At 36.6% G+C, this 19,188-nt stretch overlaps 1 protein-coding gene across 12 annotated transcripts in view; it reads right to left on the reverse strand.

Moving 5' to 3' along the window:
- Positions 1-392: 392 nt before the first annotated feature.
- LOC122402964 (polypyrimidine tract-binding protein 2) overlaps positions 393-19,188 on the reverse strand; it is a 548,137-nt gene continuing 529,341 nt past the window's right edge. For 9 of the 12 annotated variants that reach the window (XM_043406201.1, XM_043406200.1, XM_043406194.1 and 6 more), the window contains 7 exons: positions 18,181-18,255; positions 14,488-14,690; positions 8,864-8,897; positions 6,616-6,708; positions 5,798-6,014; positions 5,570-5,711; positions 393-2,954 (listed from right to left, as the gene is read on the reverse strand). In XM_043406201.1, coding sequence (XP_043262136.1) covers positions 2,886-2,954; positions 5,570-5,711; positions 5,798-6,014; positions 6,616-6,708; positions 8,864-8,897; positions 14,488-14,690; positions 18,181-18,255 — 833 coding nt within the window. In that variant the 3' untranslated portion in view covers positions 393-2,885. Of the gene's footprint in view, positions 2,955-5,569; positions 5,712-5,797; positions 6,015-6,615; positions 6,709-8,863; positions 8,898-14,487; positions 14,706-18,180; positions 18,256-19,188 lie in introns of all 12 variants that reach the window. The other 3 variants (XM_043406199.1, XM_043406198.1, XM_043406197.1) reach the window with 3 other exon arrangements.

Genomic DNA, 19,188 nt, shown 5'->3' on the forward strand with positions numbered 1-19,188 from the left:
ACAGATCATAGATGCAAAGACTGGCCCCTTCGCTCATGCCGGCTGCTACGTCGATTCATCTCCCCTGGGCCAAGTGAGACTTCCAAAAACGAATCTGGAAACTACCGATCTCACAAATGGCCGCGGCGATCCACAGGAAATAATCCCACGTTCGATCCATTCCCCAAGAGTTTAACGGCTACTTTGGCACAAACAACACTGCCCCGGGCCGGCACTCGCTTTTTGTTAAATATATATTTTGTTATATATTTATTTTTTTTTTTGTTATTTTCTTTTTTTTTTTTACCATTTCTCGTAGTCTCTTTCTCTCTGGTTCACGCGACACAACCTCATTCTCTCAGCGATCCTCTACATACGCAGTCAGACCCAACCACTTCCGGTTTTCAACCTCTTCTACGATCGATACGTATATTAATAAGATTTAATTGACTCCAAGAGAACGTCGATTAGACAAAAATCGTCGGGCTTCCGTTAAACGTCGCGAAGCCTAATCACCAATTAAATGTGTTTTTTTTACGAGATTCGTGACGTTCAGCCGGAGGCCCATTCATCACGACGCTACGACACTACTGATAAACTGTTTTTTTTTCTTCTTTTCCTCGCGATCAGTGTACAATTACATGTATGTGTGTATGTTTAATGTTCCGGTTTTTGGGGGAGGTGCGTCTAAGCTTAGTCCCTTGTGCTATACAAAACTCGTCACGCGTCTCCTCCTCGTTCTCTCTCCCCTTTCAAAACGTTCTTCCCTTTCTTCTCAATAACATATACATATATGTATATATATATATATATATATAATATTGATGCTCTGCGTATTAACGGCTACGTTAACGGCTTGTGTGTATCATAGTTTCATCGTAAATTTACCTTATTATCTTACACGACGCTAGCGGTTCAAACACAACAGACCCTCCTTCTCATCTCTATTATAGTTCCCTTTTGATACGTCCTAAACGCCTTGTCGAAAGGAATGCTTGGAGATCAGGAACTAATCGTCAACGAGGTTGAACACGCGCCGGATCCGGCATCCGGTAGGCCTTGCGAGTCCGTCCCCCCCTGGGAACGCTCGATCCATCGTCCCCCATACAGTGTTTCTTCTTTCTAGCCCCCCCTTCTATGTTTGTATTAATTATCGATATGTTAACGGGTTGTCATTATAGTGGTTTTTTTTTTTTTTAACCCTTATTATTACGATTAAAGATTCTACACAATCCTAAGCACCTATCGTCTAAGAAACCTGCGTCTGAACGTGTCCATGTGTACGTGTGTCCATGTGTATATGTACGTGTAACGTGTAACGTGTTTTTGTCCGTGTGATTAATACTTATCGTCGAACATACAAATTATAAAAATACCACCTTGCTACGACGTACGACGGCCACCGGTGGCGATCAGAGTCGATCACGTCTGAATACTGAAGGTACACCTTAACACATTACCGACCGATAGCCTATTAACCGACTGTTTTACCGGCCAACGCTTACCGACCGATAGCCTATCAATCAACTGTTTTACCGGCTAACGCTTACCGACCGATAGCCGATTAATCTACCGGTCGGTAAAGTGTTAAAAAAAAAAAGAGAAAAAAAAACGAAAAAGATCGGGTGGCCCACGGGATAAGCACCGGCTGCGACGCGTGGCGGAAGTGGACTCTCGACGATCGCCCACCGGGCCCCTGTCCCTCCCAAATCCCAAAGATCCACAGGATCGTCCAACGGGGAGGGAGAGGGCGCGAGCGTCTCGCTTAAAGTGTCGCTGAAGGGTCCCGTTGACGTATTAGCCTTAACAATAAATCTTAGTGCCCGACAGTTAAGCCGTTCCGTGTTCTGTTCCATCGAGGGGTACAGCCTCTGGTACCCTTGGGTACCCCTGAGCGCCCCCTACTTTCAACCTCGCTCGTCATTCTTCGTTCGTTCCGACAGAGAACGTCGACGATCTTCTTACAAGCTAAACAAAGACGCTTTCTTTGATCGATCTAACGCGGGGGGAGGGGAACAGCTGATCCCCCGGATCCGTTTTTTTTTTTTAACTTTAAAAACCCTTAACGCGTTATTTCAGTTTGAAGGTGCCGTAGGCTTGGCGTTACGATTGTAAAATATATAATATATGTATATATTCCTGTATGTATATATATAACGCGTATATATATACATACCTTATCATTTAAAGATCGACTCTGCGACGAGAGCCTCTTTTCCTTTCGTACCCATTTTCTAATCCTAGTCTCTCCTCTCCTCCCTTCAGAAATATGCTTTTCTCTCGTTCGCCTGTCCCGGGATCCTCGGGTCACGGTGTCCCTATCTCTCTCTTTCTCTCCGGGTCGTTTCTTACCCGTGACTCGACCGGTCGCGCGATCTACACTTTCCGGAGACTCGGACCTCTCTTTTTTTCTGTTCTTTTGTTTTCGTCTCGCGTGTGGTGTCCGCAGCCCTAATCCTGTTTCGCCTGTTGAAATTGTCGTACCCACCCCCTAGCCGTCCGCGAGAATCGAATGCGAGAAAATTGAGTATAAGAGACCCGGGGGGTCGCGTACTTCCGGTTAGGCCGGCGAAGTACCGTACACGTACACGTTGTCGCCGAGACGAGTCTCACCCCCCCTGGGTTACAGGATGTCGGTTCGCGGTTGCTTCTTTACGTCCAGAGGGAAGACGTTCGCTTCCCCTCCACCCCACTTCGTGCTGCGTTTGTTTGTTTTTTTTTTTGTTTTCTCGAGCTAAGCGCGGTTCAAAGGTGGCCAGTCAATGGCGTTGCAGCCCCTGCAGGAACGTACGACCGACCGACTGGACCCATCGCGCCGACCATCAGCCGTATACTGAGCCAGGTGACCAAAACGGGACTAGGGCGTAGGGCTGGTACCACTGTCGATCGTTTGATTGTGACTCTTGTTAGATGTTGCTCTTCGAGAAGGACACTCTCAGATGGTTGGATTCGCTCAGCTGGTAGTTGTGCATTTTCTGGAACAGTCGAATTCAAGGTTAGGTCTGGCTTAGATCTGGCTTAGATCTGGGTTAGGTCTGGCTTAGATCTGGGTTAGGTCTGGGTTAGGTCTGGCTTAGATCTGGGTCAGGTCTGGCTTATATCTAGCTTAGGTCTAGGTTAGGTCTGGGTTAGGTCTGGGTTAGGTCTGGCTTAGATCTGGGTTAGGTCTGGGTTAGGTCTGGCTTAGATCTGCGTTAGGTCTGGGTTAGGTCTGGCTTAGATCTGGGTTAGGTCTGGGTTAGGTCTGGGTTAGGTCTGGCTTAGATCTGGGTTAGGTCTGGGTTAGGTCTGGCTTAGATCTGGGTTAGGTCTCCCGCCTCTGGAGCTCCTAGCTTGGAGAAACCGGCAAGTCTACCGGCACTCCAGGGAGCTCCAGGAGGCTGGGAGACCGTCAGAGGAGAGGAGGCGCCATGCCCAACGGACCGTTGTATTTATGTGGTTCCAGCAGATGATTCGGGCTGGGGCCACGCAACGGTCCGTGGGCGCAGTCCTGCCACACTGGCAAGAGTGACAGGACAAACTAGGTAGGCTGTCCTACAGGTACCCACCGGGCATGGTTGCTTTGGTGAGTACCTGTGTCGAATCGGGAAGGAGGCGACGGCGGTGTGCCACCATTGTGGTGGACCCCAGGACACGGCGCAGCACACGCTGGCAGTCTGCCCAGCGTGGGCAGATGAGCGCCGTGTCCTGGAACAGGAAGTTGGGAGGAATCTCTCGCTGGCCACCATAGTGGGAAAGATGGTGGCGAGCGACAAAACCTGGCAAGTGGTGGCGTCCTTCTGTGAGGTAGTCATGTCACAGAAGGAGGCTGCTGAGCGGGGGCGCGAGCGGTCCGCGCATCCCGCTCGGAGAGGGAGGGCTCGGATGGGGGCCAGGGCGAGGCATCCTTCGCCTCCTGGCCCCCTCCAACGGCCTTGAGGTCCGGACGGGCCTCCAGAAGTGGGGCGGCCCGTTTGCATTCTCCGACCACTATGTCGGTGGCCTGGGGGTTGACGGGCCGTCCCTGGGGGCTGCAGGTGCTCGGTGCGTGGGGCCCTAGCATCGAAGGCAGCCCCGGGGCCGCGGGCATCGGGTGACCTGGCGTCCGCGGCGGAGAAATCAGGGGGGGAATGGACATGTTGTCCTTCCTCCCGGGATGAGCCTCGACAGGCAAGGCGCGGCGGGGGACTCTGTGATGTCTCACTAGAGTTCCCGGTCCCCCCGCCGCAGAGCCGGAGGACGGTCACCGTGGGGTTTTTTAGGTCTGGGTTAGGTCTGGGTTAGGTCTGGGTTAGGACCAAATCTGGACCATTTACATTCTAGAGTCCTTAACACTGAACCACGCGAATAATAGTCACAACAATTGTTTTTTAGATTTTGTTTAGAATTTTTGAGATACAATCACACTTTAGCGTCATTTAACTTCATGAATGTTTATTTATGATATATGTACAATGAATTTTTTAAACTATCTTTCCAGTCTTATTGTTTATAGCTCTTGTATCAGATACAGAATTATCTAAAGAAGCAAAATGTTTAATATAACCAAAGACTAGCAGTTCAGCAGATTTTCGTTAATGAATCTTGAAATGTCTGGTAAATGATATTAGAGATTTAGTATCTATAGACAGTGTAATGGATCTACGTGAAAAAGTGGGATTTTTTATATGATTTTAAGGTTCATGTCGAAAATGACTCGCAATAGAATTTTTACACGATTGAAAATTGTCGAGAAACTGCCTTAAAATTCTTGAAACACCTCCCAAATTATCATTTCATCAAATTATCTATTAAATTATAATTTAAAAAAAATTCTCTTATGGAGCTCTCTGTGCTACAGCAGCCTATTAACGCGTATTAAAAATATCTAAACTTTGGACCTGTGTAGTTCCAAAACTACTGGCCCTTTATTCAAAATTAAACCGCCGTTAGAAGCAGTAAACCTTCCTCTTTGAAATTCCTTTTTGGTTTTTGTCGATCCGACTTCCCGTTTTCGAGATATCGTAATATTTATGGAAAGGGGTAATTTTGCAGTCACGTGAGGTCATTGACCTCGCGTAAACGTAAACAAACCCTTTAAAGCCTCATATCTCCGGAACTAATAAAGCTATCGACTCGTACAAACGCTCATTTTAAAGGGTATTTCATCCCCTATCCAAAGAATGTATTAATTATTATTATTTATGCTGTTTTCTATGTTTATTTTCAAATTTACTTTGACACTACATATCCAAAGAAGTTTCAGCAATTCCTATCGATTATACGACAATTATGCGATAGAATTGGACTATTTATGAAACAAAATTCGTTTCCAAGTGTCTTTTTACCCCTTATCTGATTAAAATTACAAAATTTCGAGTTAGTTTGTAAATTTTTCATAGGAAATTGAAGCACTATGATTTTTAAAATGCACGTTTCAAGAAAAAATATGATAATCTTCACAAAGTCTAATAGTTTATTTTCCCAAAAAATTGCTCAAGAAAGTCTAAAAAAAATGCACTTTACCCTAGAAAACGCCCTTAGAAAAATCGATAAACAGAAATTTCAATTTAGTGGAAAATCTCCAAACATAGTAAACGCGAGATATCAAACACAGTAAAACTGAACTTACGATCAAAGCAGCGACCGCGTCGTCCATACTGGGCATCTGTATAAGGGCCATCTTTCTGTCTTTCGGGAAGAACTTGAAAGCCTTCACAGTGAAACCATTCTTGGTGAAAGCATCCCTGATCTCCTCTTCGGACACTGTAGCACTGAAAACACAACAAAAAACAATAACCAAACAGTACACCAACGGTTTGAAGAAGCTTACACACACTTCTCTCCATGCTTCACTTACGGGATATTCGATAAATGCAAAGTCGAGCTCGGCGGGTAGATGTTCTGGTAATTTTTCGAGCCCGGTTTCTTGAATCGGTGCAGAGAGCTGTTGGTGTAATCCTTGGTCAAGCCAGTGTCCGGCTGGCCCTCCTTTGGCAGCTGAACTGTCTGATGTTTGCTCAGCATCACTTTGATCTGCTTCCCAAACACTCTCAACTTGTCCATGTGTGTCAGTGCTGGCATCAAAACGCTCATTTTTAACTCGAGACTCTCACGAAGTTTCAACCAAGCACCAAAACAGTGATGACTTGATGGCTAGGCACACCTGGTCTCACGTGCATTGCCATTATTGGCTCACAATTACAATTCTATCACGTGACAAAGGAAACTAATAGGGTCAGAGTAGGATAGGGGAAGATTGAGAGGCATTGGAGCAACCATAACTCGAAATACTAGCCTCAGATAGAGCAAAAGTCATGGAGATCCTCCCCTACTATTCAGAGCAGGTCTCCAAGGTGAGAAAAGGTGGTGAATAGACCTTCACAATTACAATTCTATCACGTGACAAAGGAAACTAATAGGGTCAGAGTAGGATAGGGGAAGACTGAGAGGCATTGGAGCAACCATAACTCGAAATACTAGCCTCAGATAGAGCAAAAGTCATGGAGATCCTCCCCTACTACTCAGAGCAGGTCTCCAAAGTGAGAATAAGGCGATAAGTAGACCTACTATCCTTCTATTCTTGCTCTTGCTCTGTTTAGCTTCTAGGTGCCTAGCCACCAAGTCATCTCTGGGATACTCCAGCTAACTTTAAAGGGATTTTTCGACGATAGTTACCTAAATGTGCTTGATGAGGTTCGGCCATCTGAATCAGAGCCGAGTCCTTCTTGTTGTAGAGAATTTTCACGCGCTGTACATCCCCGTAAACGCCTAGACGCACAACACGCAAACACCACTTTAATAAGCTCGACTGGCCCCCAAGGAGCAGGCTTGTTTTTTTAAATAGGTTGACGCCGTCTAAGGATCGTCGAAGATGACACGGGACAATAAATTCGGTCGATCGAGATCGGGGTACGATCGGACTAAGACTTTTGGGGCATGCAAAGGGGCGATCGGTTCAGCTATCAGACGTCAAACCCTAAACATTTACGATCCTAACCCTTTGCACTCCTATGACATCAATTTTTATCTCAGGAGCTCCATTCGACATTTTTTCAAGTCCAGACCAAACAGATATACACTTGAAAATTACAAAGTACAACAACACTTATTTTAACAGGTAAAGGTTATAGCCGAATAAGGGGGTGAAATGTGACATACGATGGATCCATCGATAGAGCATCAAGAAGAAACGTTCTGTGCCAAATTTTAACCCTCTATCTTGTTTGGAAGGGTAGTTATTGCGAAAATTCGGATTAACGAGTTTGTGCCTATTTCCCCTATTTAATCGAGTACTAAAATTCTGAAAAAAATCTGGTGCATTGTGGTTATTGAGATACGTGTTTGAGAATTTTTTCCGATTTTTCGATTCGAAATCTTAGGTGTGAAAAATTGAAAACACAGAAAAATTCGGATTTCGTATTGAAGCTTTCGAGACACTAGATTTATATAATTACTGTAAATGCGTAATATCATTGGTTATCTCCCTGAATTTTTTCAGATTTTTTGGTAGAGGGCGCCGTAGTAGGAAAAATCGAAAACCGATTTTTTCGACGTTTTTCGCTTGAAAAAGCACCTTATACTTTTTTAATTTTTGTATTACAACACAGATATGTTTAAAACCATACAATATAGTTATCTATTAAAGAGAATACAAAAATTCAAAGTATAAGATGCTTTTCCACGCGAAAAACGTCGAAAAAATCGGTTTTTGATTTTTCCTACTACGGCGCCCTCTACCAAAAAATCTGAAAAAATTCAGGGACATAACCAATGACAATACGCATTTACAGTAATTATAGAAATCCAGTGTCTCGAAAGCTTCAATACAAAATTCGTATCTTTCTGTGTTTTTTTGCGTTTTCAATTTTTCACAACTAGGATTTCGAATCGAAAAATCGGAAAAAATTCTCAAACCTGTATCTCGATAACCACAATGCACCAGATTTTTTTCATAATTTTTGTACTCGATTAAATAGGGGAAATAGGCACAAACTCGTTAATCCGAATTTTCTCAATAACTACCCTTCACATTTGGTTCAAGGGCACATTTGACCCCCTTATTCGGCTATACCCTTTCAAATAAAACACTTAAAAGCATTGGGGAGCCGCTGGTAACAAAATTGGACTATAATTTGGAGTGCAAAGGGTTAAACTTTATGTTTTTTTTATTTCTCTATGGTGATTCTCGATCCGGTTGAACCGATCGCCTCCGAAGAAGTGAGCTCCTATGGAATTACGTAAAATAAGCAAAAGCTTCTGTAATATTAAGGTGTCTGGAACTGATATTAATAAAATATTAACGAAACGAATTCAAGAAGAGATGCTTGGAAGTAGAGAACGTGAAAAAAAATGTGTCGTCGACGGCGAAATGGCATGATGGGCGAAACAATGTGATGGATTGCGAATGAAACAGCTTTGTAGTAATAAAATAAGTTGAAATCACGAAAATAACGGAAAATTAAAAACGTTAAACGAGAATACCAAGAAATGAACGAAACACAAAATATATATGTTGAAGAGGAGAGTGAAAAAAATGATTTTTCTTTTTTCTTTATTTTACATTCACAACGAACACAAGGAAAAAAAAATTGTTTTTTTTTTGCGACATGACAATACGTCGAAAGCGACGATTATGACTATGCCTTGTTCGTGTTTCGATATATATATGTATATCGGTGTGTATTCATTCATTCAGCATATATATATGATATGGAAAAAAAAAATTGTTCGCTATTTTCGGTTTGTTCCTTCCTCTTCACTCTCCCAAAAAAATATAAAAAAAAAAAATTTGCTCACGAACACGTAGAAAACGCTGTTTCTGCGTGGGCGTGTGTAAGTGTGTGTTTGGTGTCAGTGTGCCCGCGTGTGTAAATATAATAATTAATAATGTAATATAATTAATAATATAAATGTAGAGACGTACCAAACAGGGTAAAGAGAGCGTCAGGCGTGACCATCTACACAGAGAACAGACAGAGTCCAGTCAGTAGTCAGCGAGTATAATAGGATTCGATGTATAGTGTTGGCACGCGCACAAGTTTCACGATCGACGTTTCGTTTCTTTTGCTTTTTTATTTTGCATTTTTTCTTTTCTTTTCTTTTCTGAAGCTTTCCAGACCTTTCGAAACGGAAACTGGTTTCGAATCGTTGCGTCCGCGGCGACTCCTCGAATATCATTTGACAAAAAGCTATGTTGTGTTTCGATGCTCTCGAAGTGCTTTTTCGAGTTTCGTTCGCAAAAGTATCGAGTAGCATTGGTGTTTTGAGAATGATAATAGATTTGGAGAATGTGGTAATAAATTTATAATAGTGTTGATCGATAGAAATTTTAGGATTGGTGTTTTGAGAATGATAATAAATTTGTAATAGTGTTGATCGATAAAAATGTTAGGATTGGTGTTTTGAGAATGATAATAAATTTGTAATATTGTTGATCGAAAAAAATTTAGGATTGGTGTTTTGAGAATGATAATAAATTTAGAGAATGTGGTAATAAATTTATAATAGTGTTGATCGAAAAAAAATTTAGGATTGGTGGTTTGAGAATGATAATAAATTTATAATAGTGTTGATCGATAAAAGTTGTAGGATTGGTGTTTTGAGAATGATAATAAATTTAGTGAATGTGGTAATAAATTTGTAAGTGTTGATCGAAAAAAAATTTAGGATTGGTGTTTTGAGAATGATAATAAATTTATAATAGTGTTGATCGAAAAAAAATTTGGGATTGGTGTTTTGAGAATGATAATAGATTTGGAGAATGTGGTAATAAATTTGTAATAGTGTTGATCGAACAAAAATTTTGGGATTGGTGTTTTGAGAACGATAATAGATTTGGAGAATGTGGTAATAAATATGTAATAGTGTTGATTGGAGAAAAATTTTATTTTTAATTTTTATTTTTCGTTGGAATTGAATTAATTGGTCATTGAGGATTGGCTATCCCTTGTATTTTAAGGGAATAAATTATTTTTGTATTATTTGGATATTATTTTTAAAGTAGTTGAATTCTTTTTTTCTAATAGAAATTTAGAAACATAAAAAATTCAGAACACTTTTACTAGGGGAAAGAATTTTATTTTTATTTTTGGTTGGATTGAAATTAATTGGTAATTGAGGATTGGCTATACTTCGTATTTTAAGGGAATAAATTATTTTTGAATTATTTGGATATTATTTTTAAAGTAGTTGAATTCTTTTTTTCTAATAGAAATTTAGAAAAATAAAAAATTCAGAACACTTTTACTAGGGGAAAGAATTTTATTTTTATTTTTGGTTGGATTGAAATTAATTGGTCATTGAGGATTGGCTAAACTTAGTATTTTGAGGGAATAAATTTTTTTTGAATTATTTGGATATTATATTTAAAGTGGTGGTATTCTTTTTTAAGATTTGTGTTACGTTTTGTAACATAAATTTAGAAAAATACATGGAAAAATTGAGAATATTTTTACTGGGGAAAACAAGATTTCAAAGCAAAAGAAAACCTGTAGGGGGTAAATATACTAATTGTGAGTAAACGATGAAGAGTCTTGATTCGTGTAACGTGAAAAAAAAAAAATGAAAACTTGTCTCAATATAATATAAATATTTATCTTTGGAATTGTCAATAAAAATTTGAAACACTTGTGGACAATTTTTATAAATATTTGAGTATGAATAGATAAATATGTTAATTTGAAAAAGGGTTCGTTAATAATTAATGAAAAAATTGCTCCAATATAATGTAAATATTTATTTGTGAATTGTCAATAAAAATGTGAAGCTTTTATAGACAATTTTTATAAATAATTGAGAATGAACAGATAAATATGTCAAATTAAAAAGGAGTTGTTGATAATTAGTGAAAAAATTGCCTCAATATAAGATAAATATTTATTTTTGAATTGTCAATAAAAATGTGAAGCATTTATAGACAATTTAGAAGTTTTAGAATGATTAGATAAAAGTGTCAAATTAAAGGGGGAATAATTAGTGAAAAAATTGTTCTAATATGATATAAATATTAATTTTTGGAATTGTCAATAAAAATGTAAAGCATTTATAGACAATTTTTATAAATAATCGAGTATGAATAGATAAATATGTTAATTTAAAAAAGGGTTTGTTAATAATTAATGAAAAATTTGCTGAAATATAATGTAAATATTTATTTTTGAATTGTCAATAAAAAAATGAAACACTTATGAAGCATCTGAATATTTCAAAACGAACAAAATAAAAAAAAGTCAAATTCAAGGGTTGATAATAATTAGTGAAAAACTCGTCTCAATATAATATAAATATTTATCATTGAATTGTCAATAAAAATGCATAACATTTATAGACAATTTGAACATTTAAAAATGAACAAATAAATATATCAAATCGAAGGGGTTGTTAATAATTAATAAAAAAACTCGTCTCAATATAATATAAATATTTATCTCTGAATTCTCAATAAAAAAAATGAAACACTTATGAAGCATCTAAATATTTGAAAACGAACAAAATAAAAAAAAGTAAAATTCAAGGGTTGCTAATAATTACTGAAAAACTCGTCTCAATATAATATAAATATCTATTATCAAATTCTCAATAAAAAATTGAGACCCTTATGGACCCTCTAAATATTTAAAAACGAACAGATGATAAAAGTATCAAATCAAAGGGGTTATTAATAATTATTGAAAAACTCGTCTCAATATAATATAAATATCTATTATCAAATTCTCAATAAAAAAATGAGTCTCTTATATATACCACCTAAATATCCACAAACCAACAGGTAACAAAAATACCAAATTAAAGTGATCATCAATAATTACTAAAAAAATTTTTCTCACGACATATGGAAGAAACTCTCATCATGTACCTACGCCTATGTGACAAAACTAGAAATTTCTCCGTTGACTTATGTGTGTATGGACCCTGTTACAGCGCACGGCGAGCAACGATTCGTAAACGTGGAAACGTAAATGCACGCCCGGAACAGCGAAAGAGCTGGAATTCACTTTTCCGGTCGATTTTCTTTCGGCTGTCAGCCCTCCGCAATCGTGAGTGGAGAAAAAAAAACAGTTAGAGAAACAGAGACAGAGTTACAGAGAGACGTAGAGAAGCAGAGAAACAGCGTGGGACCTTCTCGTCAATATGAATCCCTCGTGGTTTTGTCGTTTCTCGTAACGCGGGAATGATTTTGCGGGAGGGTTAAAAAACAAAAGAAGAGAAAAAAAAAAAAAAACATGGTACACTCGATCGTCTGTTTGTCAGAGGGGGTGGTGGGTGGCGGGAGGGGGGGAAAAAGACACTGTCCGGAAGCTTGTGCGCGCGGCGCAACGATAGTAGTACACATAGTTATAGTACAGTAGTGACAATAGTTGCAGCTGCGAAGTGTGACGTCGACACACAGTTTCGTCGCGAGGCGCCTTTCGTTTCGAACGATCGTAATTATTCGCGTCGACAAATTTTATTATCCGTTCGGAAAGTTTGCTTTTTTATGTCCCTTCGTTTCAGAATATTTTCGAACAGATCGATGGGAAATTTCGAGTGAAAATTGTTTCGACTAGGATGCAAAATAACTATTTTTTTGCAACTGAGTTTTGAATTGTTATTTTTAAGTTTGATGGTTTATTGGAGCATTATTTATAATTATTTGTTGGATGGAAAATAATTCTTTTTTTGCAACTGAGTTTTGCACATAATTACATTCGAGCACATAATTACCCACGGTAAAGAAATTCATTTCACGGGTTGGCACGGCATATTCTGCTCAAAATAACAAAAAATAAAATAAAATTATAGAATAACCAATTATACGGTCGAAACGTTTCAACATTTCTTTGATATCAACACTTTACCGACCGATAGCCTATTAATCGACTGTTTTACCGGCCAACGCTTACCGACCGATAGCCTATTAATCAACTGTTTTATCGGTCGTTAAGCGTTGGTCGGTAAAAATGTTGATTAATACGCTATCGGTCGGTAAGCGTTGGCCGGTAAAAAAGTCGATTAATAGGCTATCGGTCGGTAATGTGCTAAAGACTCTCGTGCTCCAATAAACCGTTACTTCAACTCATAAAAAATAAAAAATAAAAAATTCCTCGCATCCATAATAAATCTGCAAAAATATTCCGAAACATTAAAAAAAAAAGAATACTCCATTATTAATTTCAACCTGCACTCGCGACAAATCGATAACACATTGTTGCTAATTTAACCCCTTAACGCTCATATTTCTCGCGTTAACCAACAATGATCAGTTTTCTTTGTTGCATTTGTTTCTAAAAATACGGTTTTTGTTAATTACAATGTTGTATCTGGGTTGATGCAACAGTAAAAATTAAATAAAAAAAAAATGTATCTGATGTATAATTTGAAGGAAAACAAATATTATCATCCCTTAAACCGTTGGATTAAATAAATATTCTTTTTCAAAGAAGTCAAACTCGGGCATGAACGTTAACACTTTACCGACCGGTAGCGGCTATCGGTCGGTAAACGTCGACCGATAAAACAGTTGATTAATAGGCTATCGGTCGGTAAGCGTTGGCCGGTAAAACAGTCGATTAATAGGCCATCGGTCGGTAAAGTGTTATGGGGTTAATTCCCGTAATTACGCTTTTTTCGAGCTTCTCTCACGATTTCTCGAGTGTAATTTCTATTAAAAAAAGAAACAAAAAACGCCTCCTCGAACATCGTAGCCGACAAACGCTACGAATCGCTCAGGGACAGAGAATGGTGACGTTCGTAACGATTTCTATGTGTGTGTATCGAAAATGAGGGGGTTTGGGGGGTCGTAGGAGGTAAGATATAAAGGGTGACACAAAAGGCATACGCATCGAGACTTCGATTTTCCAGGTTGACGAACGACACTGTCGCTCGATACGAAAATATTGAAATCGAGAATTTTCGAACGAGAACAACGACCCTGGGGGGGTTTTCCCCTTATCCGCCATTTTCCGGGAGTCGACGCGAACAAACACGTGGAGAATGGCGTATCGAGGACAGCGTTTCGGCAAGGGAAGCTCGAGTCGAGGGATTGGAGAGACTGCAAGGGTTGCCTACGTAGCACTACATTGCAATCACATCGTCGTATTCGTGTTACTTTTCTTTCCTTATATAGGTACGTACCTAACGCCAGTCTTTTTTTGTCGGAGAAATGGCCAATTTTACTTTTTTTATTTGGGAAAATACGTCGAACCAAAAACTGTTCTCTCGTCGACCATTTCTCGCGGTGTCGGACGAGAATTAGAAAGACACGAAGAAAAGTTGCCCTCGATATTTATTTAAATATAATTCGAAATTAAAATTAGTTGAATTTAACGAGTTTTTTCAAAGTTGGTTGAATCTAACAAAAATTATAGAATATCAATTTCTGCATGAAATGAAATTTTAATCCACGAATACACCTTCTGTATAATATCACTTTTTTTTTTTGAGAAGCAGATTTTCAGAAGATTTCTGGCAATTGAAGTCTCTTTTTCTTCGTGCTTGTGTGTTTGGATGTCGTTTGACGTGCTCGTTTTGGCAACGAGCTCGCGAAAAGGCATCGTTAGAGTCACTTACCTCTTCGTTCAGGTTACTGACGAGCAACACCGCGGAGGTTTGCGTGTTGGTTGGCACGCGTACACCGAGGCCAGCAGCTCCGAGGGGGAAACCACCGAGGCCAGCCAGTCCTCCGGCGGGCGGTACCCCGTTGTAGGGCCCGGCCAAGGGCGAGGGTAGACCGTGCATGGCCGCGAAGGGCGTAGGAAGCACACCCGGTGCCCCTGCAATGGACTCTACTTCAGGAAATTTACAACGTATCGTTATTATAGTTTGACAAAGCTCGTTTGCTAGCGTGTTTTGGACATTTTTAATCGCCTATTTGTCAAGGGAAATTATCGACTTGGGGGATCTAGTAATTTGTGGAATGTTTTTGCAAAGTCGAGGGATATTTATTTTTATATTTTTAATTGAATTAATTAAATTCGATATAGTGGAGGAGTCAATTTTTGTGTTTATAATTGAATTTAGCATTTATGGAATTCCAGAAAGAGGAAAAAATTAAATTGTATTGTGGTATAGTGAGGGGAGTCAATTTTTATATTTTAAACTCTCAGAATTTAACATTTATTAAATTTAAATAGCGTTTGTTAAATTCTTAGAATTGCAAAATGTTTGGAATATTGAATTGTATATTGTAGGGAAATTAATTTTTACAGAATTTGAGGAGAAAATTAAATTGGGTATAATGGGGGGAGTCAATTTTTATATTTTTAATTGAACTTAGTATTTATGGAGTACCAAAAAGAGGAAAAAATTAAAATGGGTATAGAGGGGAGTCAATTTTTATATTACAAATTGCCAAAATTTAGAATTTATTAAATTTTAATGTAAATAGAATTTATTAAATTCTTAGAATTGCAAAATGATTGGAATGTAGAATTGTATATTGTGGGGAAATTAGTTTTTACAGAATTTGAGGAGCAAAGAGGAAGAAATAAAATTGGATGTATTGGGTAGTCAATTTTGATGTTTCAAACTCTCAGAATTTAGCATTTATTAAATTTAAATTTAAATATTATTTATTAAATTCTTAGAATTGCAACATACTTGAAATTTAGAATTGTATATTGTAGGGAAAATAATTTGTACAGAATTTGAGGAGCAAAGAGGAGGAAATTAAATTGGGTATAGTGGGGGGAGTCAATTTTTATATTTTTAGTTGAATTTAACATTTATGGAATACGAGAAAGAGGAAAAAATTAAATTGTATAGTGGTATAGCGGGGAGTCAATTTTTATATTTCAAACTCTCAGAATTTAGCATTTATTAAATTCACATTTAAATATTATTTATTAAATTCTTAGAATTGCAAAATATTTGGAATATAGAATTGTATATTGTAGGGAAATTAATTTTTAAATTTAAAATTCTTAGCATTGTAGCATATTTGGTATACCCAAAAAGTTAGAGGAATAAATAGAATTGTATATTGTAGGGAAATTAATTTTTAAAATTTCAAATTCTTAGAATTGGAGCATATTTGGAATACCAAAATGTTAGAGGAGCAAATAAAATTCTACATCATAGGGAAATTAATTTTTAAACTTCAAACTCTCAGAATTGCAACGTATTTGGGATACCAAAAGATTAGAGAAGCAATTAGAATTGTATATTAAAGAGAAATTAATTTTTCTATTTCAAACTTTCAAAATTACACCATATTTGGAGCATCAAAATGTTGGAGGAACAAATAGAGTTGTATATAGTAGGAAAATTAGTTTTTATAACCTAATCTTTCAGAATTGTTGTATATTTGGAATATCAAAATGTTAGAGGAACAAATAAAATTCTATATCATAGGGATATTAATTTTTAAATTCCAAACCCCCAAAATTGCAATATATTTGGAATACCAAAGAGTTAGAGGAACAAATAGAATTGTGTATAGTAGAGAAATTAATTTTAATATACCAAACTCTTAGAATTGCAACATATTTAGAATCCCCAAAAGTTAGAGGAATAAATAGAATTGTATATTGTAGGGAAATTAATTTTTAAATTTCAAACTCTCAGAATTGGAGCATATTTGGAATACCAAAATGTTAGAGGAGCAAATAAAATTCTACATCATAGGGAAATTAATTATTAAACTTCAAACTCTCAGAATTGCAACGTATTTGGGATACCAAAAAATTAGAAAAGCAATTAGAATTGTATATTACAGAGAAATTAATTTTTCTATTTTTTACTTTCAAAATTACACCATATTTGGAGTACCAAAATGTTAGAGGAACATATAGAGTTTTATATAGTAGATAAATTAATTTTTATATACCAAACTCTCAAAATTACATTATATTAAAAATCCCCAAAAACTTAAAAAAATAAATAAAATTATACATACTAAAGAAGTAAATTTTCATAGTTCAAATTGTCCACAATAGCTTTGGACTATTAGAAACCTTGGTCCAATTGAAAAATAACAGAATACCAATATTTCAATTTACCATAATTTAACAAACTCAAACAAGTAGATAATTAAATTATTTCTTCTTACGTTTTCATCAAGTTCAAATTACAATATAGCATATTTTAAAATTCATTTACCCACATTTTACAACACTTTGAACCCTCTCTATTTTTGTCTCCACTGTAATTTTGCATTGCAAATTCCTATGCTTTGAAATATTTTAAATTATCGTAGATGAGAATTTTATTTTTTTTTTTTTAATAAAAATTCTACCCTTTTCTGGCTTTGTTTAACCGTTTCTCTGTTTCTCTGGAAGACAGAGTGCGTTGATAGTGTTGGAGAGAGGAAAAACAAGATACAAAATGGAGGGTTTTGACCGTGGAATCGTTCCCGGATCGCCCAAGTCGATTATTTCCGCAACCTAACTGTAATTGTACTTTGTGGGGTTGGAGAGGCACAGCAGGATGAAAATATAATGGAAACAAAATTGCCTTTCTGCTCGAGTTCATGAGTTTCTCGTTTGAAAATTTCAACTGGAAAATTATGAATCCGCTGCTGTTAAGAGAACACGAAATACTGTAAATATTCAGTGAACAATATAAACATGTCCTCAACATTATTATTAATCTATCCCCAAGATATTACAAAATAAATTTCATTAAAAAAAAAAATTTGTAAGCTTGACACTCACATGGCACCTATTTTTTATTTAAACATAATCATCACCAACAATAAAAAATTCTTCAAACATGAAGGAGTCTATTTATTAACACTTTACCGACACTTTATCGGTCGGTAAACGTCGACCGATAAAACAGTTGACTAATAGGCTATCGGTCGGTAAGCGTTGGCCGGTAAAACAGTCGATTAATAGGCTATCGGTCGGTAAAGTGTTAAAATTAAAAATTTTAATAATCATAGAAACACAACGTTTTTACAGTGTTTCAAATTTATTACAATCAAAATACCAAACATCCCTTAAAATGAAATTTTAAACGATCCTAAAAGACACATTTTTAACGAGAATTAATCGAAATATAGAAAATTGGAAGGCGATACAAACGTTTGAGCGGCAGATGTAACAAATAAATTTCTAAATTTTTAATACGGTTCAAATTTAACAAAATATCAACGTCTAATATAACTGCAATAATCGTGTTCGAATTCGTGTAGATGTTTGTTTAATGTTTCTCTATTTTTTGCGTAAATTTATTTAGTGATTTTTTTTTACAATGCAAACAAATTTTAAATAGTGAACTTTGTCCATACTTGATATTTTCTCTAATATTTTCGCTACTCACTGTAAGTCTGTTGTCCTTGAACGTTTCGATCCTCGTTATGAAACCACATGAGAACATTTCCCCGGTCAATAGTATCTTCAACAAATTACAATGTATCACATGAAACCTTTCGTAATAGCATTCCTGATAATTTGTGTCAAGCTTTTATTTTTTTTATTTAATTTTTACTGTTGCATGAACCCATTAGGGTCATTAGCAACCACAATACCTTACAAACGTTTACTGAAACAAAGTGAGACGAAATATCGACCGAAACAATTGTTACAAAATTCAAAATTCAATTCCGAAGTTCGTCGAAGGACTTTTTCTTTTTATTTATTGTTAGAAATTAAATTCTGGTATTTCGTTTTATTCGTTACTGGAATTAATTCGTCGTGAAAATTTCATTTTGAATGTTTGTACATCGCTGCTCAAATGCTTCGAGCACCCTTCCAATTTTTTAACAGAAATAAAATTTTCTTATGTTTCTATATTTAATTAATATTCTCTTGAGACAAAGATTGCAATGAAAAAAATATCTAAATTAAAATAAAAATAAAAAATGTGTAGATTAGGGATGTTCACCCCATTTCCTATGCTCGAAATTTTAGAAAAATTGTGCAACTTTTTGGAGCCCTCAATAAAAAATTGGAAAAAGGCAGAAAAACAAAAATCGTTCTCAAAAGCTTCGATCACTCCTCCAATTTTAACAGAAATAAAATTTTCTTATGTTCCTATATTTAATTAATATTTTTTTGAGAAAGATTGCAATGAAAAAAATATCTAAATTAAAATAAAAATAAAAACAGTGTAAAATGGGGAGGTTTACCCTATTTTCTATACTCGAAATTTTGGATAAATTGTCTAACTTGAAAATTTGAGAAAAAAACAGAAAAACACAAAAATCGTTCTCAAAAGCTTCTCAAAAAATATGTAAATGATTTAGAAAAAATATCGAAATGAAAAATAAAAAAATTTATGCAGTAAAGATGGTTACTTTTATATATTTTCTATGCTCGAAACTTAGTA

Source organism: Colletes gigas, unplaced genomic scaffold (assembly GCF_013123115.1).
Source record: "Colletes gigas isolate AHSC1104 unplaced genomic scaffold, ASM1312311v1 Colletes_gigas_Sc00042, whole genome shotgun sequence".
NCBI classification, from domain to species: domain Eukaryota; kingdom Metazoa; phylum Arthropoda; class Insecta; order Hymenoptera; family Colletidae; genus Colletes; species Colletes gigas.